The sequence below is a fragment of the Sciurus carolinensis genome, chromosome 2 (assembly GCF_902686445.1).
Source record: "Sciurus carolinensis chromosome 2, mSciCar1.2, whole genome shotgun sequence".
Taxonomy (NCBI): Eukaryota; Metazoa; Chordata; class Mammalia; order Rodentia; family Sciuridae; genus Sciurus; species Sciurus carolinensis.
This window is the reverse complement of record NC_062214.1, coordinates 25,166,713-25,187,849: the sequence shown is the minus strand read 5'-3', so window position 1 is coordinate 25,187,849 and position 21,137 is coordinate 25,166,713. Positions and strand designations below refer to the sequence as shown.

Here is a 21,137-nt window from a genome sequence, read left to right as displayed (position 1 = left end):
AGCGTAGCTTGGAACCTGCTCCACCTCCGCGCTCAAGGAGCTGCCCTCTTGCTCAAGCTGTGTGGCTTTCCACTCTGGAGCTACTCCCTCCTCTAGTCCCCGTGGAGACTCCACCTCCTACTTCTCAGGGTCATCACGGGGAAAACGGGGATTTCTACAAAACTCAGAGAGGTGAATTGCAGGTCTGGGTCAAATTTGGCTTGTGTAAGGTGTTTCACTTCACTGACACTCATTTTTGAACATCTGATCAGCAATATTTAAAAGGCAGGAGATTCAACCTAACCACCCAGATTTCTAGTTCCTCTTTTTTTTTTTGCAGTGCTAGGGATGGAACTCATCAAGGCAAGCACTCTACCGACTGAGCTATTTCCCCAGCCCTCTAGCTCCTCTTGAAGTCTGAAGATCTGGCCACACCAGCCCATGTTCTCACATAACTTTGGGCCATGTGGAGCTAGGAGACCATGTGAGGTGCAACATCTCATTTGTCACTTGTTACCTGTCTGAACCTGGTATCATTTCAAGGCAAGAGCCCCATCCCTTCAAAAGGGGTATTTTGAAAGGAATGCTGTGTCCTTAGTGAAGGACCGAATGAGGTGACAACTAGAAGCTACTTGTTCATGTAGCTAACATTTATTGATCCTTCAATATACACAAAGGACAGTTGTCCTCACAGCACATATATCCTAGCATCTTGGGCCAGGAAGAAGCCCAGACTGAGCAGCACTGGCCACCTTTAAAAGCTTTCAGAGGCACTAGATAAGAACATGAGCTGGAGGAAGGCCCACCCGCCCCTCCCTGCTGTGGCACTCTGCAAGGCCCCCTATGAGAGAGCAGCCCTGGGGCTTGATAAGCAGCACCTGCTCCGGAAAGCCAGCAGGAAGGACAAAACTGGGGGGAGGGGGGATGTGGGTTCGCCCCGTGATGGCAGAGATGAACAGAGGACCAAGAGTCCAAGCTTCATTCAGAAGCCACCTGCCAGCCCAGCCTCCTGCTCTGCTTCAATTGTTACTCACGCTGCCTGAAAGGCCTCTCCCTCTGAGAGGAATGCTGGCCTGAAGCTTGCACGCCTCCTCCCTTCTCCCCTCCCAGGGCCCATCTGGACAGCAGGCCATTGTTGAGAAGTGCCTCTGTAGTCATTCAACACCCCCACACACCTACTGGTGGCAGCAGGGCCTGTCAATAAGCCTTGTATCCACTGACCCTCAGTGGTCAGGCAGCAGACAGGGACGAGCTGAGGGGTCCCTCCTGCCATCACAGCAGCCAAGCACTGCAGACAGGGCTTCATAGAGGAGCCACAGACATATTTCTGAAGCCTATGCCCTGACAGGGCCGATTCTGTCCTTGCAGGTTTCCAGGGTCCTCCGCAACCGCAGGGGGGGGATGCTGGTCGTAGGTCCCCCATCTTGGTACTTGAGTCTCATCCTTTCAAGATGACCTTGAGAGCTTTAAGCTCATCCTGGTTGAGGGGATTCAGATTAAAACCCTTCAGCTCCGGTTTGCCTGGGGGGAGAAGAATTCATGAGCAAGTCGTGCTTCCTGCTGCCCAACCTACTGCTGGCTCTGGAGTCAGGCCCAGGAAAGCAGCTAACTCTGCATTAATGCTGCCAAAGGCAGCCTGTCTGACAGGATGGGCCTCCAACTCTGCAGTGCACTAGACGATGCACAGCAACACTGCTCCTGGGCCTCAAGAACCTGCAAAGTCGTGGCTGCTGCCTACATAACTCAGGATTTATGCCAGACCTGAACCCACCACAGAAATGCTTGGGTTTACCTAGGATTTCAGCTCTGACCTTCGTCACCTGAGTTTTCTCAGTCAGAATTATCATGGTCCCTACACCAAGTCCTGGCATATGATATGACATCACCCCAGGCAGGTTTTGGTGCCTGGAAAAGATGCTGTGACAGGAGTTAGAAGACCCACAAACCTCCCTATCCATTTTATCTCTGGGTGGCTACAACCACTGCTTCAGCACATGCAGCTCTAGCCACTGCCCATCTCTGAGGGACTTCCATTCCCGTCCTTCAAAGTGTGACTGATGGTTCCCTCCCCTCCTGGCTCTAGGTCCCCCAGGACAATACCTTGGGCCTCAAAGAGGCGGTTGACCTTCACTTTAAGTTGTTTCCGGAGTTTTTCTATTTCTTTATCCAGGTGGTCCTGATCTGAAAAAATGAGGTGGGGAAGCAGGATGAGGCTGTTATACAGAGAATAACCAGCTGCGGGGATTCAGCCTCTCCCCAGGGGCTACGGGTAGGGCTGGTAGCATTTGGGAAGGAAAAGGGGACCTCAGAAACCAACCGAGGAAGGACTAAAGGCAAGAGAGAGACGATCTGCCCAAGACAGGACTGAGCACCTACTTCCCTGACTCCTGGTTCACTCATCTTTCTTCCATTATGAAAAGAACACTGAGGTGGCTGGTAGACGGGTAGGCAACCTCAGAACTGTGGCCACCCGCCCTCTGTGAGTAAGGGAAGATTTAACTGTGAGAAACAAAACGAGGCATGCAGCCAACCCAAGACGGCTGGAACACGGACGACTGAGGGATTTTACAAATTCAAGTCCATCAAGGTGAGGGGTTTTTGGAAAACGACGACTGTGGAAACGTGTGAGCTAAACAATCAGTGGGCAACCCTAATGCTTCAAATTCGTCTAATTAATCCCAAGGACAGAAAAGGTCATCCTAATATCACTTCTTAAGTGTCATGTACCTAAGAAGCGGTACATGACAGAGGCAGCTCTTTAAGTTCATATCTATTAACTGTTGTGACATTTCGCCTGCTATAGGTAACTCTGGCTAATCTGTCTTCCCTCAGACTTTCATTCTTTTGGCTGGAGAGAAGCCCTGGATGGCCAAGCTTCAGGGCCTAGACAAGTTCTCTTTCTTCTTCTTCCCCCAAGGAAGAAGAACAGAACCCAGGGTGCCTTCCCACTGAGCTACATCCCCAGCCCTTTTTTAAAATTCTGAGACACGGTCTCACTAAGTTGTCGAGTCAATCTCTCACCTCAGCCTCCCAAGTTACTGGGATTATAGGCGAGCACCACTGCACCTGGCTCAGTGGGTCCATTCCTCATTGAGGAAAGAGTCTCATGAGCCTGTCTAGTCAGTGCAGATCCCTGAGAACACCGACGTCCTAGCCCCTCTAGGTACACTGACTAGACGACATCTGTGGGCCAAGAGAGCCCAGGACTAGATCCTGAACCCAGGCAAGCAACCCTGCTGAGAGCTCAGCCTGGCAGCTTCGGGCCTGCCACCAGGCACAGTAGCTCTTCACCGACTATACTGTGACTATGTGCTTTTCAAACAGAAAAGCTGGAAACTCACAGGCTTGATCTAGTCATGAGAATTTTGGTTTCAAAGGATATACAGACACTGTCTTCAGGAACTGAGGCAACCTTGCTGGTCCTATATATTTTCAAGGATATGAAGGAGAAAATATGTGTAACCTTCTCCTAGTCAAGGACCCATGTTTATAAATCCTTTTTGCTTTTATGATGTTTCTCCAGAGATTTCAGAATTTTCATGGTTTTGGAGGCATAGCACATGTTGGGTGCCCAGGCTGTGGCAGACCTAGAGGTTCGCTATCCCCAAACCTCTGTTTTCAACCCAGTCTCTACTACAGGGGATGTAAAAGACAAAAGGTCACTTGCTCCTGCTCCCTTGCAACTACAAGTTCCCTGACTTAGTTAGCTATGGATGGCTTTGGCCAATGAGATGTTGACAGGAAGTCCCTGGGGTGGATGGCCTTATTTCCAAACAGAATGCAAGGCCATATATGGAGGAAGTCTTCTGCCTTTCCTTCAGTAAGGCTCAAGGACAGGAGGCCCATAATGGTGACATGAGAATATACTAAGTGCCATTGCTGGGAGCTTTGGCAGTCCTCTGGGCAACTTCTTATATGAGAAAAATAGAATCATATTTCCTTAAGCTTCAATTTGTTGGGTCTTCTGTTATTTGTAACCCAGTTTATAAATAAGCTCTATGCTATACATATACTATTTCAGCTCAACTTAACTGTGCTATATGGATATGTCCCCTTTTACAGATGAGGAAATAGCCTATAATGACAGAGCAGGGATCAAAACACACATCAGTGTGAACTCTGTAACAGAGCTGCCTTCCATCAAACTGCCTGGGGTAAGGCCCTAGCTGGTGTGCACGCAGCCCCATCCCGACCCATTCTCAGGAGGCCTTACCTTTCTCAATCATTTCCTTCGTCTGAGGGTGAGGCATCTTGATAAACATGCTCCCAAAGCAAACCATCACATCCTCTGAAACAGCAAACAGTCATTCCTTCAACAAGTATTTATTTTTAGCACCTATCATCTTGGCATTGTTTTAGAGGCTGAGAACACAGCAAAAGAAGATACAGCTCCTGCCCTCATGGAGCTCTAGTAGATGACAGGGGATAAACAAAGATGATTTATTAGACCCCGATAAGAGCTGGTGTGAAAAATAAAACTAGCTAAGAGGAATACTAAGGTAGGGGATTTGTTGCTTATACCAGGTGGTACAAGGCCTCGCTGATGATGTGATATCTGAGCAAAGAACTGAAGAAAGTGAGGGTGTAAGCCTGGCAGACATCTGAGGAAGGGGGAGTCAGGCAGAGGAAACAGGAACACAAAGTTCTGTAGCGTGCTTGGGTGTTAGGAACAACAAAGACAGTGTGAGACAATGAGTGCAGGCAGAGGGGGTGTTTATGTAGACTGGATTACATGGGGTCTTGTAGGACAACTCTGGTACTGTGGTGAGATATAAAGCAACTGGAAGGTTTTGCACATGCTACTGAATTTTAAACAAAATGCAAATGTCTCCCTTGGCCCCCAGTACCTCTCATTACGACCTGGTTGCTGCCCATCTCCAAGCTGATCTCCCACTTGCTTACTCTGCCCGCAGCCACCTGGCCTTATCCAAAAAGCTCCACCCCCTCCTTCCTCCTGGATATTCTCAACACCTACCCATGTCCAATTTTGTCTTTAGCTTTTGCACAATTTCCATTTATATATTTTATATTGTTTTTCTTATCTGTGCAGCAGAGGACCTGAACCATCATTTTTATACATATCCCCAGTCTCGGTGTCTGCCATGATCCATGAGACAGGAGCTCATGGCCTATCACTGAAGTGAGTAGCTAAAATTGTGAGCCACAGTCTATGTATGAACAGTGCCATTTGCTCCCTCACCTCCACAGGTTGTTCAGTTTCCCATAAGACTGAATCACACACATTTGTGGCCTCCTGCCTGATGACTATCAGGGACAAGGTGAAGGCCTTCAAAGACTGAATAGGCCTCTAGTCTGCAGTAAGGAAGTCCCAACTTACCAGAGAGGCTGAGATCCTTCTGTAGGGCCCTCAGGCCCTCCCGGTTCTGATTCCTTTTGGTGTCCAGGTCCACAATCTGAAACAGGAGCAGACTGGAACTCAGCTACCTCTTAACAGATGAGGGCCTGAGGAGATAAGGCATTACCTCCAGCATCCTGCCTAAACTGGACTCAGCTTCCAGGTCCTTAAAGATGATGCCTTGTGCAGATACCTAGCCCCCAGAGAAGGTGCGAAGAAAACTTTCACTGACTAAATGGGTGATTTTATATTATCCACTCAAACTTGTGTATCAGAATCACCATGGAGTGGAAACCTTTTCTCCAGACACTGTAATGAAGCAGACTCAGGAAGATCTATTTTTGGACAAGTCCTTTTAGCTAATTCTGATCTAATATTATAAGCAACCCAACAACACCAGCCTGGAACAGCAGCAGAGGGGGCACTACCACAAGTTACTCTGAGGCAGTACCAAATACTGATTGAGAGTGCTGGCCCTGGAGCCAGAACACCCAGGTTTGAATTGCACTGCCTGCTCTGAGCTGTGTAATTTTTACCCTCCTATTTACTCTAAAAAATGGAGCTATGAACAGAACCTGCCTTACAGGTTATTGAACAAGAAACTAAATGAGTCAACACAGTACCTGGCACCCAGTGTGTGATAAACTTTAACTCTTATTTTGGTCCTCATCTGGCAGACCTTTATGCAGTATTTAATTTGACAGGCTCTTCCCCAAGCCCTCCCCTTCTCAGTGAACACCCGACCCCCTCCCTGCCCTCTCACTGGAGATGAGAGGAATTCAGGAACCAGACTTGATTCCAATGGCTCCCTCACCCCTTTACCCAGCCATCATCACAGCCTACTGAGTCCGTCTCCAAAATATGTCTCTGATCAACTCACTTTTTCCCATCACCACCACCGGGCCTAGATCCCTCTCGAGTCTGGGCTATGACATGGGCCCTTGCAGGTCTCCCTGCCTCCCCCCTTGTCCCCGCCCCCGCTATATTCTGGACTCCATGCGGCAGTCTCAGGGAGCCTTTAAAAACCTAAATCCAATAACACTACCCGCCCCCAAAACTATGAACCAGACCCACCCGAACTCCCGGCGCGGGTCTACCAGGCCCCCAAAACCAGGGCCCCGCGCTCCCGGTCGCGCCGGGTCACGAGGCCCGCGGGGCTCTTCTGTTTCTCTGGTCCCCCCAGAGCCCTGACCAGAGGACAGCACCGAGAGCCATGAGGGGCTCGGAACTGCGTTTTGAAAGGGATGCTCGTGGAACCGCGCGGAGTCGTGGCGCGACGGGATCCCGAGGGGCGGCGAGGGGCAGAGGAGGGAGGGCAGGGGCTGCGGGCGGAGCGGGCGCGCTCTTAGCTGAAGCCGCCGGGCGTCTGGCCCGCGCCCTCGCAGCCACGTCTGCGCTCCGCAGCCGCCGGCCACGGCCCAGGCCAACTCACTGCCACCGCGCGCTTCCGCTCGGCCTCGCCGCTGGGCCCCGCGCCGCGGAGGGCCTCCCACCTGCCGCTTGTCCGCCAGCACCTCCTCCGCGAGTTCCTCCACCTCGACCAGGTACCGCAGGATCCGCTCCGCCTCGGGTGACAGCATGGCTCCTGCCAGCTCCGGCCGCGGTTCCCACGACGCTCCGCTGGAGCTGCGCCGAGGCCGCGCCCGCGCACGCGCCGCTCGACCGAGCTTCCGGCGCGCCTGCGCAGTCCAACGAACGGCGGCGCGCAGGCTCCGCGCACGGCGCCGAGGCGGGGCCCAGCGTGGGGTGGGTCTGAAGCGCCCCCTGCAGGCTGGGACGCATGGTCCCCCGAGCTGCCGCTGTTGCTGGGACCAGGGATTGAACCGAGGGGGCCTTAACCACCGTGCTGCATCCCCAGCCCTTTGTAATTTTTTATTTTTGAGTCAGAGTCTCACCAGGTTGCCTAGGACCTGGCTGAGTTGCCGAGGCTGACTTTGAACTTGCGATCCTCCTGCCTCAGCCTCGGGAGTCTCTGGGATTACAGCGTGCGCTACCACACCCGGTTTGGAGTTGCCTGTTAACCCTCCCTCCCTTAAGTATTTCTTGAGCACCTACCATGTGCCAGGCCGTTTTAAATGCTGAAGATACAGCAGTTAAATAAAGTAAAATCATTGTCCCCTTGGAAGTTCATCCTAGTGGGAAACACCAATTAATGACAAAACAAATAATTATATTACATGGAGGGCGGATTGGGGATTATAGCTCAGTAAGCACCTGCCTAGCATGTGTGAAGCCCTGGGTTCATCCCCAGCACTGCAAGGAGAGAGAGAGAGAGAGAGAGAGAGAGAGAGAGAGAGAAAAAAAGCTATGCAGGATAATGATAAGGGCTTTAGAAAGATTAATCATCCTTCCCCTGTTTAAGGAACATCAAGAAAGTTCATGTGTCAGTGTAACTTTTATCTAATCTCTGACACCTTCAGTTTTCAATTTATAAAGGGGAATAGAAATCCCTCAATTGTCTCTCCCTGCAGGATGGAAAGGAAGCAGTAACCGTTTTAAATTTCATCTGACCACAGTGTTCATTAAGCCCCTTTGTTGAGCCCAACATTCGGAATAGTTGATCTTGACCCAAAGAAGGTTCTGGAAAACAATGAGCAGTGAGCAAGGAAGTGCCACTCAGAAAAGAAGTCCTGTAAGAGTCCTGAATCTGTGTGGACCATATATCCAGGAGGGCTTCCCAGAGGAGGCAGACAATGGAACGTAGCTGCCCATCAAAACCAGAGGTCCCCTGGAGATCTTTATGCCCCAAACCCTTACTGTATAGCTGCAAAACAAAGGCTCAAAGGGAGGTGAAGGCCCTGACCTCCTGCCTCCCTGATTCCAGCTTTTTATTCTCCCCTTTGGCTCCTAGTAACATAGCCCTTTCACACTCTTGTCTTACTTGACTTTCACAGCAACCTTTGTGTAGACAGGATTCTTATTGCTCCATTTTATGGTTGCAGATGGAGGCCAGAAGGGCAACGCCTCACCAAGCCTCACTGAAATCCCAGGAATTTTGGAGTCTGAGGCAGGAGGATCAAAAGTTTGAGGCCAGCCTCAGCAACTTAGTGAGACCCTGTCTCAAAATAAGAAGTGAAAAATAAAGGACTGTAGCTCAGTGTTGAAGCATCCCTGAGTTCAATCCCTAGTTTAAAAAGAAAAGAGAAGGAAGGAAGGGAGGAAGGGAGAAAAAAGAAGAGCTACGCCTTGTACACAGTACGTCAGGTTCAGACCTGGGTCTGGAAGTGCTCTTGTCTCCATCCCACGGCTGTCTCTGGACTCTTGCCAAAATTGGGGCCCTGGAAACCCTAGCAGCTCCTCCCCTTTGCCTGACTTCCGCCACCTTTAAGTACCAGAGGCAGAGCTAGTTTTCCCTGAAGCCGCCTAGTGAGGGGAAGAAGGGAGATTCATTAAGGATTCTTCATCGAGGGTGAATTTGTCGCCAAACCCAGGATGTTTTGTGTAAACACCTTCTGGTTCAGAAATGCAGACACAGGCCCTGTGAAGGAAGCGGGGCATTTGCCAAGGAGAACCGAGCCTTACTTCCGGGCCCCTGGGATGCCTGTACCCTAGCCCTGGGCCTCGCCCACCTCGGCGCGGAGTGAAGGCTGGACAGGCTGACCCCTGACCCTGGCCAGATGGGTCTGGGTGGGGAGGGGTGGATGGAGGCTCCCTCCTCAGTGGTTTCTTGGTGTGACTGGTTCTTAAAGGCCACCCCTGGCCACTGAATTTGGGGAAGCGAGTCACAGTCATAACCAAAACTTCAAGAAGATCAGACCCAGAACGGCTCTTGAGCCTTACCTTTCAGGTGCGTTTATTTCACTAACGTGGATTGCTTTCCCAGGCTTTGTGGTAGGGAATCTGCCATGAGCCAAACCAGACGTGGTCCCTGCCCTCAAGGAGCTCCCAGTCTGAGTGAGGCGGATAATCAACAAACGAGCACATAAATGTATCACACGAGGCGGCCGTAAGTGCGAGAAGGGAACAGAGCAGAGCAAGGTGGAAAGGGAAGCTGGTCAGTGGTCCAGGAGGAAGTGAGGCGCCCACGGTGGGCCATGTGGATATCTGGGGGAACAGCGTGGCTGGCAGAGGAAACAGGTTTCCTCTGAATAGCGGGATGCAGAAAGCATTGTCGGTGGCCCACCGAAAGCCTCAAGGTCCTCACTGGACACCAAGCCTGTGGCTGTGGCTCCTCTCTGCCTGCTGAGGTGAGTTAACACCTACAGGAACGAACCCCACCAAGAGGAGAGGGATTAGCCACTGCGTCCCACAGTGTCTGTCCTTCTGTGCATTGTGGCTGCGACCATCCAGAGGAGGATGGTCACTGAACCCAGGGATAGCGGTGGGTCAGTGGCCCATGGAGGGTTCTCAGGGCCTTTGCACACACTCAGCCTGGACGCGTTTTCTTCCACCTGCACAACTGCTTCAGATCCCCCCCTTGGCCAGCATCCCTTCTGGGCCCCTAGCTCCCTGGGGTCTCCCGTCCCTGCACTTATCAGTCAGAGCTTTCGTTATGTTTTGTTTCCTCTAAATCTCTCCCATCCTGGGCGTGAGCGCCTCGGGGTGGGAACCTGGTGTCACGTGTTCACTGCTGGCTGACCCGATCCCAGCTTGCGGCCCGGCACACAGTGAGCCCTCGCTCGGTGTTTATGGAATGGACGACGGACCTTCTAAACTTCTGACTAGCTGACTCAGGGCACCGAGCTCCCCACCCCAGGGGCGGGCAGGGGAGTCAAGGCTGGAGGAGACCAGGTCCGGTCGGGGTGGACTTTACATCTTTTCTAACCAAAGAAGCCTCCCTGGGTTGTTCTGGATACGTCCCCACTTCAGCCAACCCACTCCAGGGAGGTGGTGTTTGCAGACTGCAGCCAACAGGAATGATATGCCCTTAGGTCTTTTTTTTTTTTTTTTTTTTTTTTTTAACCATTCTCTGGGGTCAGTGACCAGCCACCCCCATCTCTCCTTGGGGAGGACAGCCCTTGGGCCGCTGGAACCTCTTGGAGGAGCTTCAAGCAGTAGCCCATCATCTCAGCCATCTTTCTTGCCTGGGGCAAGGCAGGGGTCGGGTGGATGGCAAGGAGGTAGAACTTAATGCCCTGGAGCTGCCCTGCAGGATCCGGCTGAAGCAGAAACCCACAGACTTTGTCTGAGATCACAGCCCTGCTTGACTTCCTCTTCTTCCCTGCCCTGTCCCCTCCAGACCTTCATGGTCAGAACCTTCCAAGGCTCCCATTTTACTCTTCACCAAGACCCACAGGACCCTGCCTGACCCATCCTCCCTCCCTGAGTTCTCTCCCACTTCCTTGCTACCCTCAAACAAGTCAGACTTGGTCCTACCCCAGGGCCTTTGCACTGGCTGCTCCCTTTGTCTGCCCTTCCCCCTGATACCTACGTGACTCTTCCTCACCTCATGTAAGTCTTTGCTTAAGTGTCACTTTCTTGATGAGACGCACCTGACCATCTTAATTAAAAATGTAACCTGGGCCCTCCCAGTACTCCTGTCAGCTTCCCCTGCTCTTCTATTTCTTCTTTTCTGTAGCTTTCGTCACCTGCCAGCATGCTATATAATATACTTACTTATTATGTTTATTGTCACTCTCCCTCTGCTATAAAGGACACTCCATGAAGATAGGAATCTTTGTCTCATTTGTTTACTGATGTATCCCAAATCCCATGGTAGGTGCTTAGTATACATTTTTTGAATGAATGAGTGAAGAGATGAGCCAAAATCCTGACAAAATGGATTCTTTCTGAGGCCAGGCTCTGAACACGGATGCTAGGATGCTGAAGAGGGGGAGTGACAGCTCAGGCCCAGCCGCCTTGGTCTTCTCAGATCCGTGAGAAGCTGTCAGAGGGTTCGAGCAGGCACGGCCATCACTGGGTTAGCCGGGCAAAGCCCCTCTGGCCCTGATGGGAGGATAGGCTCAAAGGGCAGGCGTGGTACAGTCCTGTGGGTTGTGCGTGTATGTGTTGGGGTGGGAGGGCGATGCCGGGGGCTCGAACAGGTGACCAGGCTGGGAGGGCGCGGTGTGAGGGACCGGCTCAACATCCCAATTCTCCAGGCAGCCTGGGTGGCTGCTCTGCCAGCTCTAGCCGTTGAACGATCCAGTCATCTCCCCCAGCTGCTGCCAAGAGCGCCTGTCCAGCAGATGGCTGTGCTTGCCTGGGTGGTCCCTGGCTCCTCCCTCTATTCCTTTGTGCCTTTGTGGGCTTGGCAGGTGGACGGGAGGCCTCCGCTTCCTCTCCTCCCCTGACCCAGAGAATAATCTCTTACATTCATGGGACTCCCCTTTGTGCCCTCCCTTCATCCTCCCACATCCCTGGGTAATGCAGAAATCTGATTCCCATTGGACAGATGAGGACATTGAGGCCAGGAAAGAGGATGGGACCTTTCTGAGGTCATACAGCCAGATGGGGACACCAGGGGGGGACATGTCTCCCAATTCCCCACGCCTAGATTTTCACCAGGCAGCAGATGACCCTGTGGCTTGACTCGGTGCAGGCCCAGAACATTCCATGCCTCCCTGAGGTGGTCTTCATTACTACCATTAATCCTAAATTCATTCATGTTCCACTCCATGAATTGATTCTTCTTATCGATATTGCTGGGCATGGTAGTACACACTTGTAGTTCCAGTGACTGGGGAGGTTGAGGCAGGAGGATTGCAAGTTTGAGACCAGCCTCAGCAACTTAGTGAGACCCTGTCTCAAAATTTAAACTTTGTTTTTTTAAAGAAGGCTGGGCATGCAGCTCAGTGGTAGAGCACTCCTAGGTTCAGTCTCCAGAACTGGGGGAAAAATAAATAACAATATTACAGAGAAGACCAAAGCTACTTTTTTTATACCCCTCCCTGCATCTCAGTTCCCTGTAGAGTCCCAGTTTGGGTGTGTCTTTTCAGAACTGTGATATGCATTCAAAGACCTACTCGTGGATCCAGAGAAAGGGGCTGTAGTGAAGGGGGGTGCGCAGGGAGGCAGGATGGAGGCGTGGTACCAAACCTGTTGCTCTCAGCCATCATTGACTGGTGCACTCAGGGTTTTCTCCTATTCTCTAACAGCTGCAAAATATTCTATAGTGTATAGGGCTGGGGTTGTGGCTCAGTGGTAGAGCACTTGCCTGGCACGTGTGAGGCACTGGGTTCCATCCTCAGCACCACATAAAAATTAATTAATTAATTAAAATACAAAGGTATTGTATCCATCTACAACTAAAAAAAATGTTCTTTTTAAATATTCTATAGTGTAAAGACACTATAGTTCATTGCTTGATTTTCTCAATTAATTTTTATGATTATTTTTCATGCACTGAAATACAGAGGGTTGAATTCATTCCATCCCTCAGAGCTTAGCACACAGTCATTGTTAGACCTGCTATAATATTGTTTGATTTTCTCCTTGTCCTCCACCCCTACTCAGTTGCAACCTCATTGAACCCCTCTCTGCTGTGTTTGATGCCCCGGTCTCACATATGTAAGATTTCGTGCAAAATACACAGTGTTGTTTTATGTGTTCCTGTATTTTGAAAATTCTTTGAGTAATATAGTACACATAGAGAAGCCAGGCGCGGGGGTGTACGCCTGTAATCCCAGCGTCTCAGGAGGCTGAGTCAAGAGAATTGCAGGTCCTCAGCAACGAAGAAGGCCCTAAGCAACTCAGTGAGACCCTGTCTCAAAATAAAACGTAAAAAGGGCTGAGGATATGGCTCAGTGGTTAAGCGCCCCTGGGTTCTATCCCTGGTACAAAAAAAGAGAGAGAAGCATCCATGAGTGTACTGGATTTTGTTCTGGATGCTGGAATTGAACCCAAGGGCACTTAACCACTGAGCCACGTCCCAGCCCTTTTTATTTATTATTATTATGATTTTTTAATTTTGAGACAGGGTCTCACTGGGTAGCTGAATTGCTGAAGCCGACTGTGAACACGTGATCCTCCTGCCTCAGCCTCCTAACCACTGGGATGACCCAGCGATGAGTATGCTGTTTGTGAACTTTTCCTACTTATTTTTAAGCTTCTCCCGATGCTCCTCAGATCTGTCCTACTAGTGGGACTGCTAGCTCCTTGCTCCTGCAGTGCTAGTGGCTCCAGGCCTGCTTCCGCGTGGGGCCTCCTCCCCCCAACACCCACAGCACCACACAAACATCCTGGGGCAGTGTTCCCTGTCACAGGCACACACACACTTCTTTTTCCTAAATCCTGCCCGTTCCTCTTCAGAATGGCACTTCTCCTTTGCAGCTCCCTCCTACCCCACCACCGCGGGGTACATCCACCTTTCTGTGGCGGGCCAGCGTCACAGCTGTGAGTATTATATTTACTGAACCACTGTCATGTAGACAGGCTTTTAAGTTCTTTTCCATCTTCGTGGATCATAAGAAGCACTGGCTGCAGTGTCCTTGACTTGGAGGTCCATTCTTTTCCACCCTGTCTTCCTCCACTCTTGACCCCTCGTTCCCAAAAGTGCCCTGGCTTTCCCACCCCTCTGCCCTTGCTCAGGCTGCGCCCTCCTCCTGTCACCTCCTTGAGCTCCTTCTCTACTTGCTGAGTTCTTACTCTTCCCTCAAGGACCCTCCTCCTAGAAGACCCTGCAACCAGTCCCCGGAGCCCCCTTTGTTCTCCTGCAGGTCTTCCAGAGGAATTTGATTTCTCATTTTCTTCTGGTATTAATCACTTCCCTGTTTTGAACCAGGATTTTTTAAAAAATGCATCCGGCTTTCTTGCAAGTCCAGGGACCTCCTGAGAACAAGGGCTCCACAGGCTTCTTCTTGGAGGACAAGGACCCTCAGAGGGTGCTCAGGAGAAGTCTGCTAACTGGTTGAGTAAGGCCATAATCTAACCACAGGGAGTGTTAGGAATCCCTTAATTCTGTCCCGCTCCTTCTTCACCCTCCCCTCCCTCCAGGTCTTTACTATCCAGAACCTTCTGAGTAGCTCATTTCTCCTGGAAAGAGATGGAACATGGAGTCAGGGCTTCTGTCTCTTGGGTGGGGATGGGCCGGTCAACCCATCTGTAACATGATGTCCACATTCACTGATTCACTCAGGGCAACGACTTTGTGCCAGGCCCTGGAGACCCAGTGATAAGCAGGACAGGCCCAATCCAGGGTCTCCTGGGCTTTCAGCCACAAGGATATGATGAGCATCCGTGCATGTACCATTCCTCATTGTGCTAAGGCTTGAGAGAGTCCAGTGAGATTGTGCAGAGGGTGGTCCCAGGCGCAATCAGAGGGGAGGAAGCTTTCTGGAGAAATTGACATTTCAACCAAGACCTAAGGATGACTAAAATAAAGTAAGCAAGTGGAGAGGCACTAAGGGTGGGGGTGGGGTGGAGAAAGCCTAGCATCCAAAAGAAACAGCAAGGTGCAAAGGCCCTGTGGCAGGAGAGAACCTGGAGGAGGCCAGTGTGACTGGAGCCCAAGGAGAAGAGGAGAACATGGTAGAAGAGGCTGAATAGGTAGGTCACAAGCCCCTGTGGGTAGAGCAGAAGGAGAAAGAGGACTCATTCCCTCAATCCAAAATTATTGGAACCTTCTATTAACCAGGAGTTATATTATAGCAGTGACCAAGACAGAAAAGGCCCCTCTTCCCACAGAGCTCACTCATAATGACACTCAGCAGGGGAAGAATAGCAAACCTTTGTAGCAGCCCCGCTATGTCCAGGAACCTTCCATGCACAAGTTCATTTGACCCTCTGAAGTAGGACACCTGTGTTACTGAAGAGGAAACCAAGGCTTAGCAAGGTGGATATACCCATCTAAGGAGTCTGGAGGACTTAGCACAGCCCCTGTTAAAGGTCCCTTGCCTTTGACAAGTAACTGCATTCTCAATACCAGGGTCTGGAAGACAAAGTGTTACGGTCCCTAAGGAGAGCATCCGTCAAAATTATAAACACTTGTTCTATTCAATCAGCAATTCCATTGCTAGGAATTTATTCTATAGATATCCAAGGAGTGGACCCACAAAGTGGACTCACTGAAGTCTTGTCACAGGCTGGAGACAACCTAACTGTCCATCATTTAGGGGACTTGGGAAGTAGATGATGATGGTACAACCATGCAATGAAATGCTGTAGAGCATGAAGAGGAACAAAGTGCTCGCTCTCTCTCTCTCTCTCTCGCTCTCTCTCTCTCTCTCTCTCTCTCTCTGGTACTGGGAATTGAACCACTGAGCCTCATTCCCAGCCCTTTTTGTTTGTTATTTTGAGACAGGATCTTGCTAAGTTGCTTAGGGACTTGTTAAATTACTGAGGCTGGCCTCGAACGTGTGATCCTCCTGCCTCAGCCTCCAGAGCTGCTGGGATGACAGGTGTGCACCACTGTGCCTGACTGAACAAAGCACACTCTACACTGATACAGACTAATCTCCAGAAACACTGATACGTGGTGGGAAAAAGGGCAGGTACTTAATTGTACATAATTAAGTTATCATTTGTTTAAAAATGGTGGGCATAAGGGTAGATAGATGAGAGAAAAGAGAAAGAGACAGGCAGAGAGGGAGAGGAGAAAGACACACACACACAAGCTCATACCATTGGTTGCTTCTGGAAGGGACCTGTGGCTGGAGACACTTGTGTCGGGGAGACACTTTTCAATGTGCCCACTTTGTACCTTTGAGTTTTTAACCTTGCCAGTGCATTAGCTATTCGATAAATAAATAATGACAATTGTGTTTATTTAAATGACTTTCAGATTCCTTAGGGAAGAAAAAGACATTAGCATGGAGAAGACATCCAAGATTTGAAGCTGAAAGCGTCTTAGTGATTCCCTGTCTTACAGGTGAGGAAGCGGATCTAGAGAGATGAGGCGGCTTGCGTAAGGTCACCTGAACAGGCAATGGCCATCACCTGGACCGTAGACCTGCGCCTCTCCTGTGGCAGCTGGCACAGGATCGCTGAGCACCTGCTCTGTGCCAGGCTCCACCGAGTCCTGACTAGACAATGGCGAGCAATCCAGGTATGATCACTGCCTTCGCACACCTTACATTCTAGACCAGAAACAAATAAAGATGCATTCCTATGTCAGAGAGTAATAAATGTCATGAATAAAGAATAAGGCAGGGGTGGGGATGTTTCCCGAGTGTGCAAGGTCCTGGGTTGGATCCCCAGCATCCCAAGCAGGGGGAAAGGCGGGAGAGGGGATGAAGAGGGTGTGTATACATGGGGAGGGTCTGACTCAGAAAAATTCCTCTGAAGAGGCAACATTTTAGAGAAGAGACGCTGGAGGTGTACTGGGGGAACAGAAGGGATGAAAGCCCCACAGAAGGAAGAAGCCTGGCTTGTTAAAGAACTAGCAAGGCTGGGTGCAAAGGCCTACCTATAATCCCAGCAGCTCGGGAGGCTGAGGCAGGAGGATCTCAAGTTCGAAGCCAGTCTCAGCAACTCAGTGAGGCCCTAAGCAACTAGTGAGACCCTGTCTCTAAATAAAATAGAAAAAAATAGGACTGGGGATGTGGCTTAGTGGTCGAGTGCCCCTGAATTCAATCCCTGGCACCCCGCACCCCTCCCCCCCAAAAAAAGAAAAGAAAGGGCTGGGGATGTGACTCAGTGGCTAAGCGTCCTGGTACCAAAAAACAACAACACAAAGAAACAGCAAGAAGCCCAAGTGACTGGAGCAGAATAAGCAAGGGAAGGAGCAGGAGGTGAGGTCAAAGGGGAGGGCAGGAGAGGGATTACAGGTGAGGCTGAGGGAGGCTGGCAGTCCTCAGAAGGTTCTAAGCAGTCAGCTTTCCCTCTTTAAAAGTTCCTCTGGTTGAGGGTGGAGATGAGTAACAGGAGGGGAAGGGAGGCTGCAGACAGCCCAGGGAGGAGAGGGGGCAGTCCAGGCACCCAGGAGAGAGGTGGCAAGACCTTGGCCAGGGACAGTGTAGTGAGGCACAGAGGTTGCTCTCCCTGTCTGTCCAAGGAGGTTGAGCAACGCGGTCCTTCAGGGCCTTTCCAGCTTGGAATTGGGCGATTTGGTGAATTTCCTCAGCACCTACCAACTAGGTACCCCCAGCCACCGCTGTCTTTTCCAACAATCTCTAAGATGTCTCTTCTTGGATTCTGGGTCTAAACAGAGCCCAGCGATCTGCAGCTCAAATCAGGAACTCCTGCCCACCCCCATCACTGCCAGCCCCACTCCTGTCCCCATCTCCCAGGGACAGATGGGTGGGCAGCAGGAGGCAGCTGGGCTTTGATGCCTGCCGTGCCCCAGGGGAGGGAATTATCTGAGAGTTCATAACCCCTCTCTGCCTTCCAGATCTTGAGTTAAAAGCCCCAAATGTCACAGCCCCAAGGGGCAGGGGTTGGAGGGTGCCAGAAGAGGGACAGGGCGAGAGGCTGCTCAGCCCTGCAGCTGCCTGCACAAGCACAGAGACCTGGGATGCCAAGAACCCCAGCGCTGGGAGCAGGAAGCCATCAGGCTGAGGCTGAAAACCGGGGCCCTCGGGCCATGTCTGACCCACTGACTGACTTACTGGCCTGAAAAGTGTTTGATAAAAATTGGAGTCAATGTATGATATTCAAGAAATTTTACAGTAAAACTGAGATTTCTGACTTCTCTTTAATTAGAAAATCTGACCATACCAATTACCCAGTCCTGGATTACAATATCCTACAGGAGCTGAAAAGCAGCTGTCTCTGTTATTATTTTATTAATAGGCAAATACATTCACATGATTGCAAAAAAAAAAAAAAATCCTAAATAGGAAAATAATGAAGTCCCTCTCCCTTCCTTACTCTTCCCCCCTGCCACTTCACACTGCCTTCAGTAATCTATTTTCTTTGCATTTGTGGCACTGGGGACGGAAACCAGGAGTGCTCTACCAATGAGCTGTAATCCAAAACCTTTTTAAAATTAAAAAAAAATTTTAATTTGGAGACAGGGTTTTGAGGAATTGCCCAGCCTGGTCTCAAACTTGGGATCCTCCTGCCTCCGTCTCCGAAGAACTGCCATGATCTCTTATTTTCTTATGTAAACTTCCAATGTTTCTTGATTCATATACACACACACATAAAAGGAAATATTCTTCCCTCCTTTGCAACCAGCTTTTCCCATTCCGCCCCTTCTTTTCCCTGTGATAGCCTTTCTGTATTAGGACAGAGTGCTCACAGTCCCAGGTCATTCCATTGTCACAAGTCCCAGTCTCTTGATGGGCATTTGGGCCATTCCCAATTTATTATTATAAACAATGCAATATCAATTATCTCGTGCATAGTTTGCTCAGGTACAAGTATTTCAGTAGGAACTAAAGGAAAATTGGTAGTAATTGGTCCAAGCAGAGGGTGCAGTGGGCAAGGACGGAACCCTCAACAGGATCCCAAAGCCAGGTTAAGTAAGAGAGGCTATGGGAGCTGTTCCTAAGAGTGACCCTAACACAGCCCAGAGACCATGCCCTGGGCAACTGGGGGAATGCTCCCAGATTTGCCTCTGCCACTCACTAATATAGAACTCTCTGGGCCTCAGAGTCTCATCTGTAAAATGAGAGGGGCTTGGGGAAGCTGCAGGAGGAGCCAAGGGCCTATGCAGTTCTGACCAGCTGTGGCTCACCTTCTCCCTCCATGCCAGCCAGACTCAGCCTCTCTCAGCTCTTGAAAGTACCTGGCTCAGCCCCACTGCAGAGCCCTTGCCCCATCCCCATCTCCCACCCCCGCACGCCCCTGTTGGTCCCAGTCAGAATCTCTGAACTTGTGGGCCACGCAGAACATACCAGACCAAACCCCTCGAGGCAGAGTTCCCCCTATAGTACTCCTGACAGGCGGGTCACCCCCATTCAGAGCCCCCCAAATCCTTCCTAGTACTTCCTCTAGTCACTGAACTCTAGCATCCATTTCCTAACTGCCAATTTTGTTACTTCCTGACAAATGGTCTTGTGACAGCACTTTATTGGGGCTCAGTTTCCACCCCAAAAATGGCTGGCTTGAGGATAACAAGTGATACTATCAGTAAAGTTCTCAGCATCGCCGCTGACATTCAGAAGGGCTTAGTAACTTTGCAAGTCACTGCCCCGTATGACTAAGTTATCTTTATAAAATGTGGGAAATAACACCAGGCCCCATGGCACACACCTCTAATTCCAGCCACTCAGGAGGCTGAGGCAGGAGGAGTATACTTTCAAAGCTTCAGCAACTTAGTGAGACCCTAAGCAACTTAGTGAGATCACGTTTCAAAATAAAAAATAAAAAGAACCAGGGATGTAGCTCAGTGGAAAAGCACCCCTGGGTTTAATTTCCCAAATAAATAAAGAGGGCAGGGACAATGGAATCTACTTCACAATCACTCATTCATTTATTAATTCATTCAATTATTTTTATAGAAAACCTACTGAGTGCCAAACACAGTACTGGGCACTAGGAGATTTGGCAGTAAAGAAAATACATTACTTATACCAACTCTTGTGGAACTCCCAGGAAATTTTGAACATAGAACATAAAAAGAAACACTAAAAGATAAACTGCCAGTGTGCTGATGTTAAAAAAGAAAAGACTAATGAAAACTCATAACACGGAAGTGTCAGGGAGACTTCTTTGAGGGACAGGGAACAGGGCACAACACAACTGGAGATCCAGGAGGGCTTCCTGTGGGAGGAATCACCACAGTCAATAATTCCCACTGACTATCCTCAGCAAGGGAGTAGGAGGAAGGCACTAGTTATCTCCCATTTTACATTTCTTTGAGGCTAAGAGAAATTCAGCAACTTGCCCAAAGTCATGGAGCCATGGAAAGGTTTCAAACCCAGATTTTTCTGACTGTAGAGTATCAGACCTAAAAACCTGTCTTCTACTGCCGGTTTGAACAGACCAATACTGGGATACAGGGAGGCATGGGAGGTAGAGGGGCAGCCTCCATTTGGATGGGGCCACAAGGAAGGAGCCTAACTCTGCCTCTCTTGTCCAGGCACCTGTGAGAAGACAGTGTTTCAGACTCATGAAAAAACTGGCCCAGACCAGGGCTTCTCCCCTGCACCCACCACTTAGGCCTCTGCTTTCCACCAGCCTCGCTGCCTAGTTGTAGGAGACAGAAAAGGCAGAAATGATCCTTTCTCAAGCACATTGGAATTCAGACCTTCCAGCCCAAACAACAAACACTCCAACCCGTGTAAACACGGGCTGTCAGCCTTGAATCCAGCCAGGGAAACTCCCTTAACCCCTAACTCTCCCCCTCTGTTTTCAGCTTTGGGCAACAGCTGGTACCCATCCTAAGTGTTATGGAGACCAGAACAGTCCCCAGACACAGACGTGATGCCAGGCTGCAGGACTGCAGATGACTGCTCCTTCCTGACCCAGGGCAGCTGTCTTCCTTCATCTTTCCTTCCCTGCCAGTCTGAGGTAGGGTGGTCCTTCCACCCCCACACCCCACACCACACCCCCTGCCTCCCTTTTTTCCTCCTCCTCTACTCCTTCCCTTGAGAAATAGCAAGGCTGATTCTGGAGCCAGATGATGGGCTTGAATTTGGCTCTAGTACTTACTACGTGACTTTGAGCAAATTAACTTCTTTCTTCATTTGTAAAACAGGAAGGGAAAATGTAAACTTCCTCATAAATTGTGGAAATAAAATGAGTTAGTAGTTGTACAGTGCTTAGAACTGTGCCAGGCAAAGAGAAACTAGTATTTGGTGTTTGTATAATAAATGCCCAGGGACATCCAATCAAAGCTAAGGTGGGAGAGATGGGGGAGGCAGAGATGGGGGGTAGGGATATCCAAGACATGTGAGGGACCCCACCCCCTCCCTGATCACTATGAAAATTTCTATCTGGTCTCCCCAGACCCAGGAGGCTTTGCTGTAAGCAATTCTCTACCTGGCTGATGGGTCTTCTTTCTAAATCCTGACATGACCACATCATTTCCCTGTTC

At 50.2% G+C, this 21,137-nt stretch overlaps 1 protein-coding gene across 1 annotated transcript; it reads right to left on the bottom strand.

The window, feature by feature from the left end:
• Window positions 1-612: 612 nt before the first annotated feature.
• Pdrg1 (p53 and DNA damage regulated 1) lies at window positions 613-6,994 on the bottom strand. The gene is made up of 5 exons (XM_047540868.1): window positions 6,829-6,994; window positions 5,318-5,393; window positions 4,193-4,267; window positions 2,080-2,160; window positions 613-1,500 (listed from the first exon to the last, which is right to left on the bottom strand). Exons 1-5 carry the CDS (start codon window positions 6,913-6,915, stop codon window positions 1,418-1,420), a joined length of 402 nt encoding a protein of 133 aa, XP_047396824.1. The 5' UTR covers window positions 6,916-6,994; the 3' UTR covers window positions 613-1,417.
• Window positions 6,995-21,137: the final 14,143 nt, after the last annotated feature.

Coding starts and splice junctions, on each gene's coding strand:
- Pdrg1 (XM_047540868.1), bottom strand. CDS start 6,915: ATGCTGTCACCCGAGGCGGAGCGGATCCTGCGGTACCTGGTCGAGGTG. Junction 5,394..6,828: donor TGCTGGCGGACAAGCGGCAG/GTGGGAGGCCCT, acceptor CTCCTGTTTCAG/ATTGTGGACCTGGACACCAA. Junction 2,161..4,192: donor GAAGGAAATGATTGAGAAAG/GTAAGGCCTCCT, acceptor TCATTTTTTCAG/ATCAGGACCACCTGGATAAA.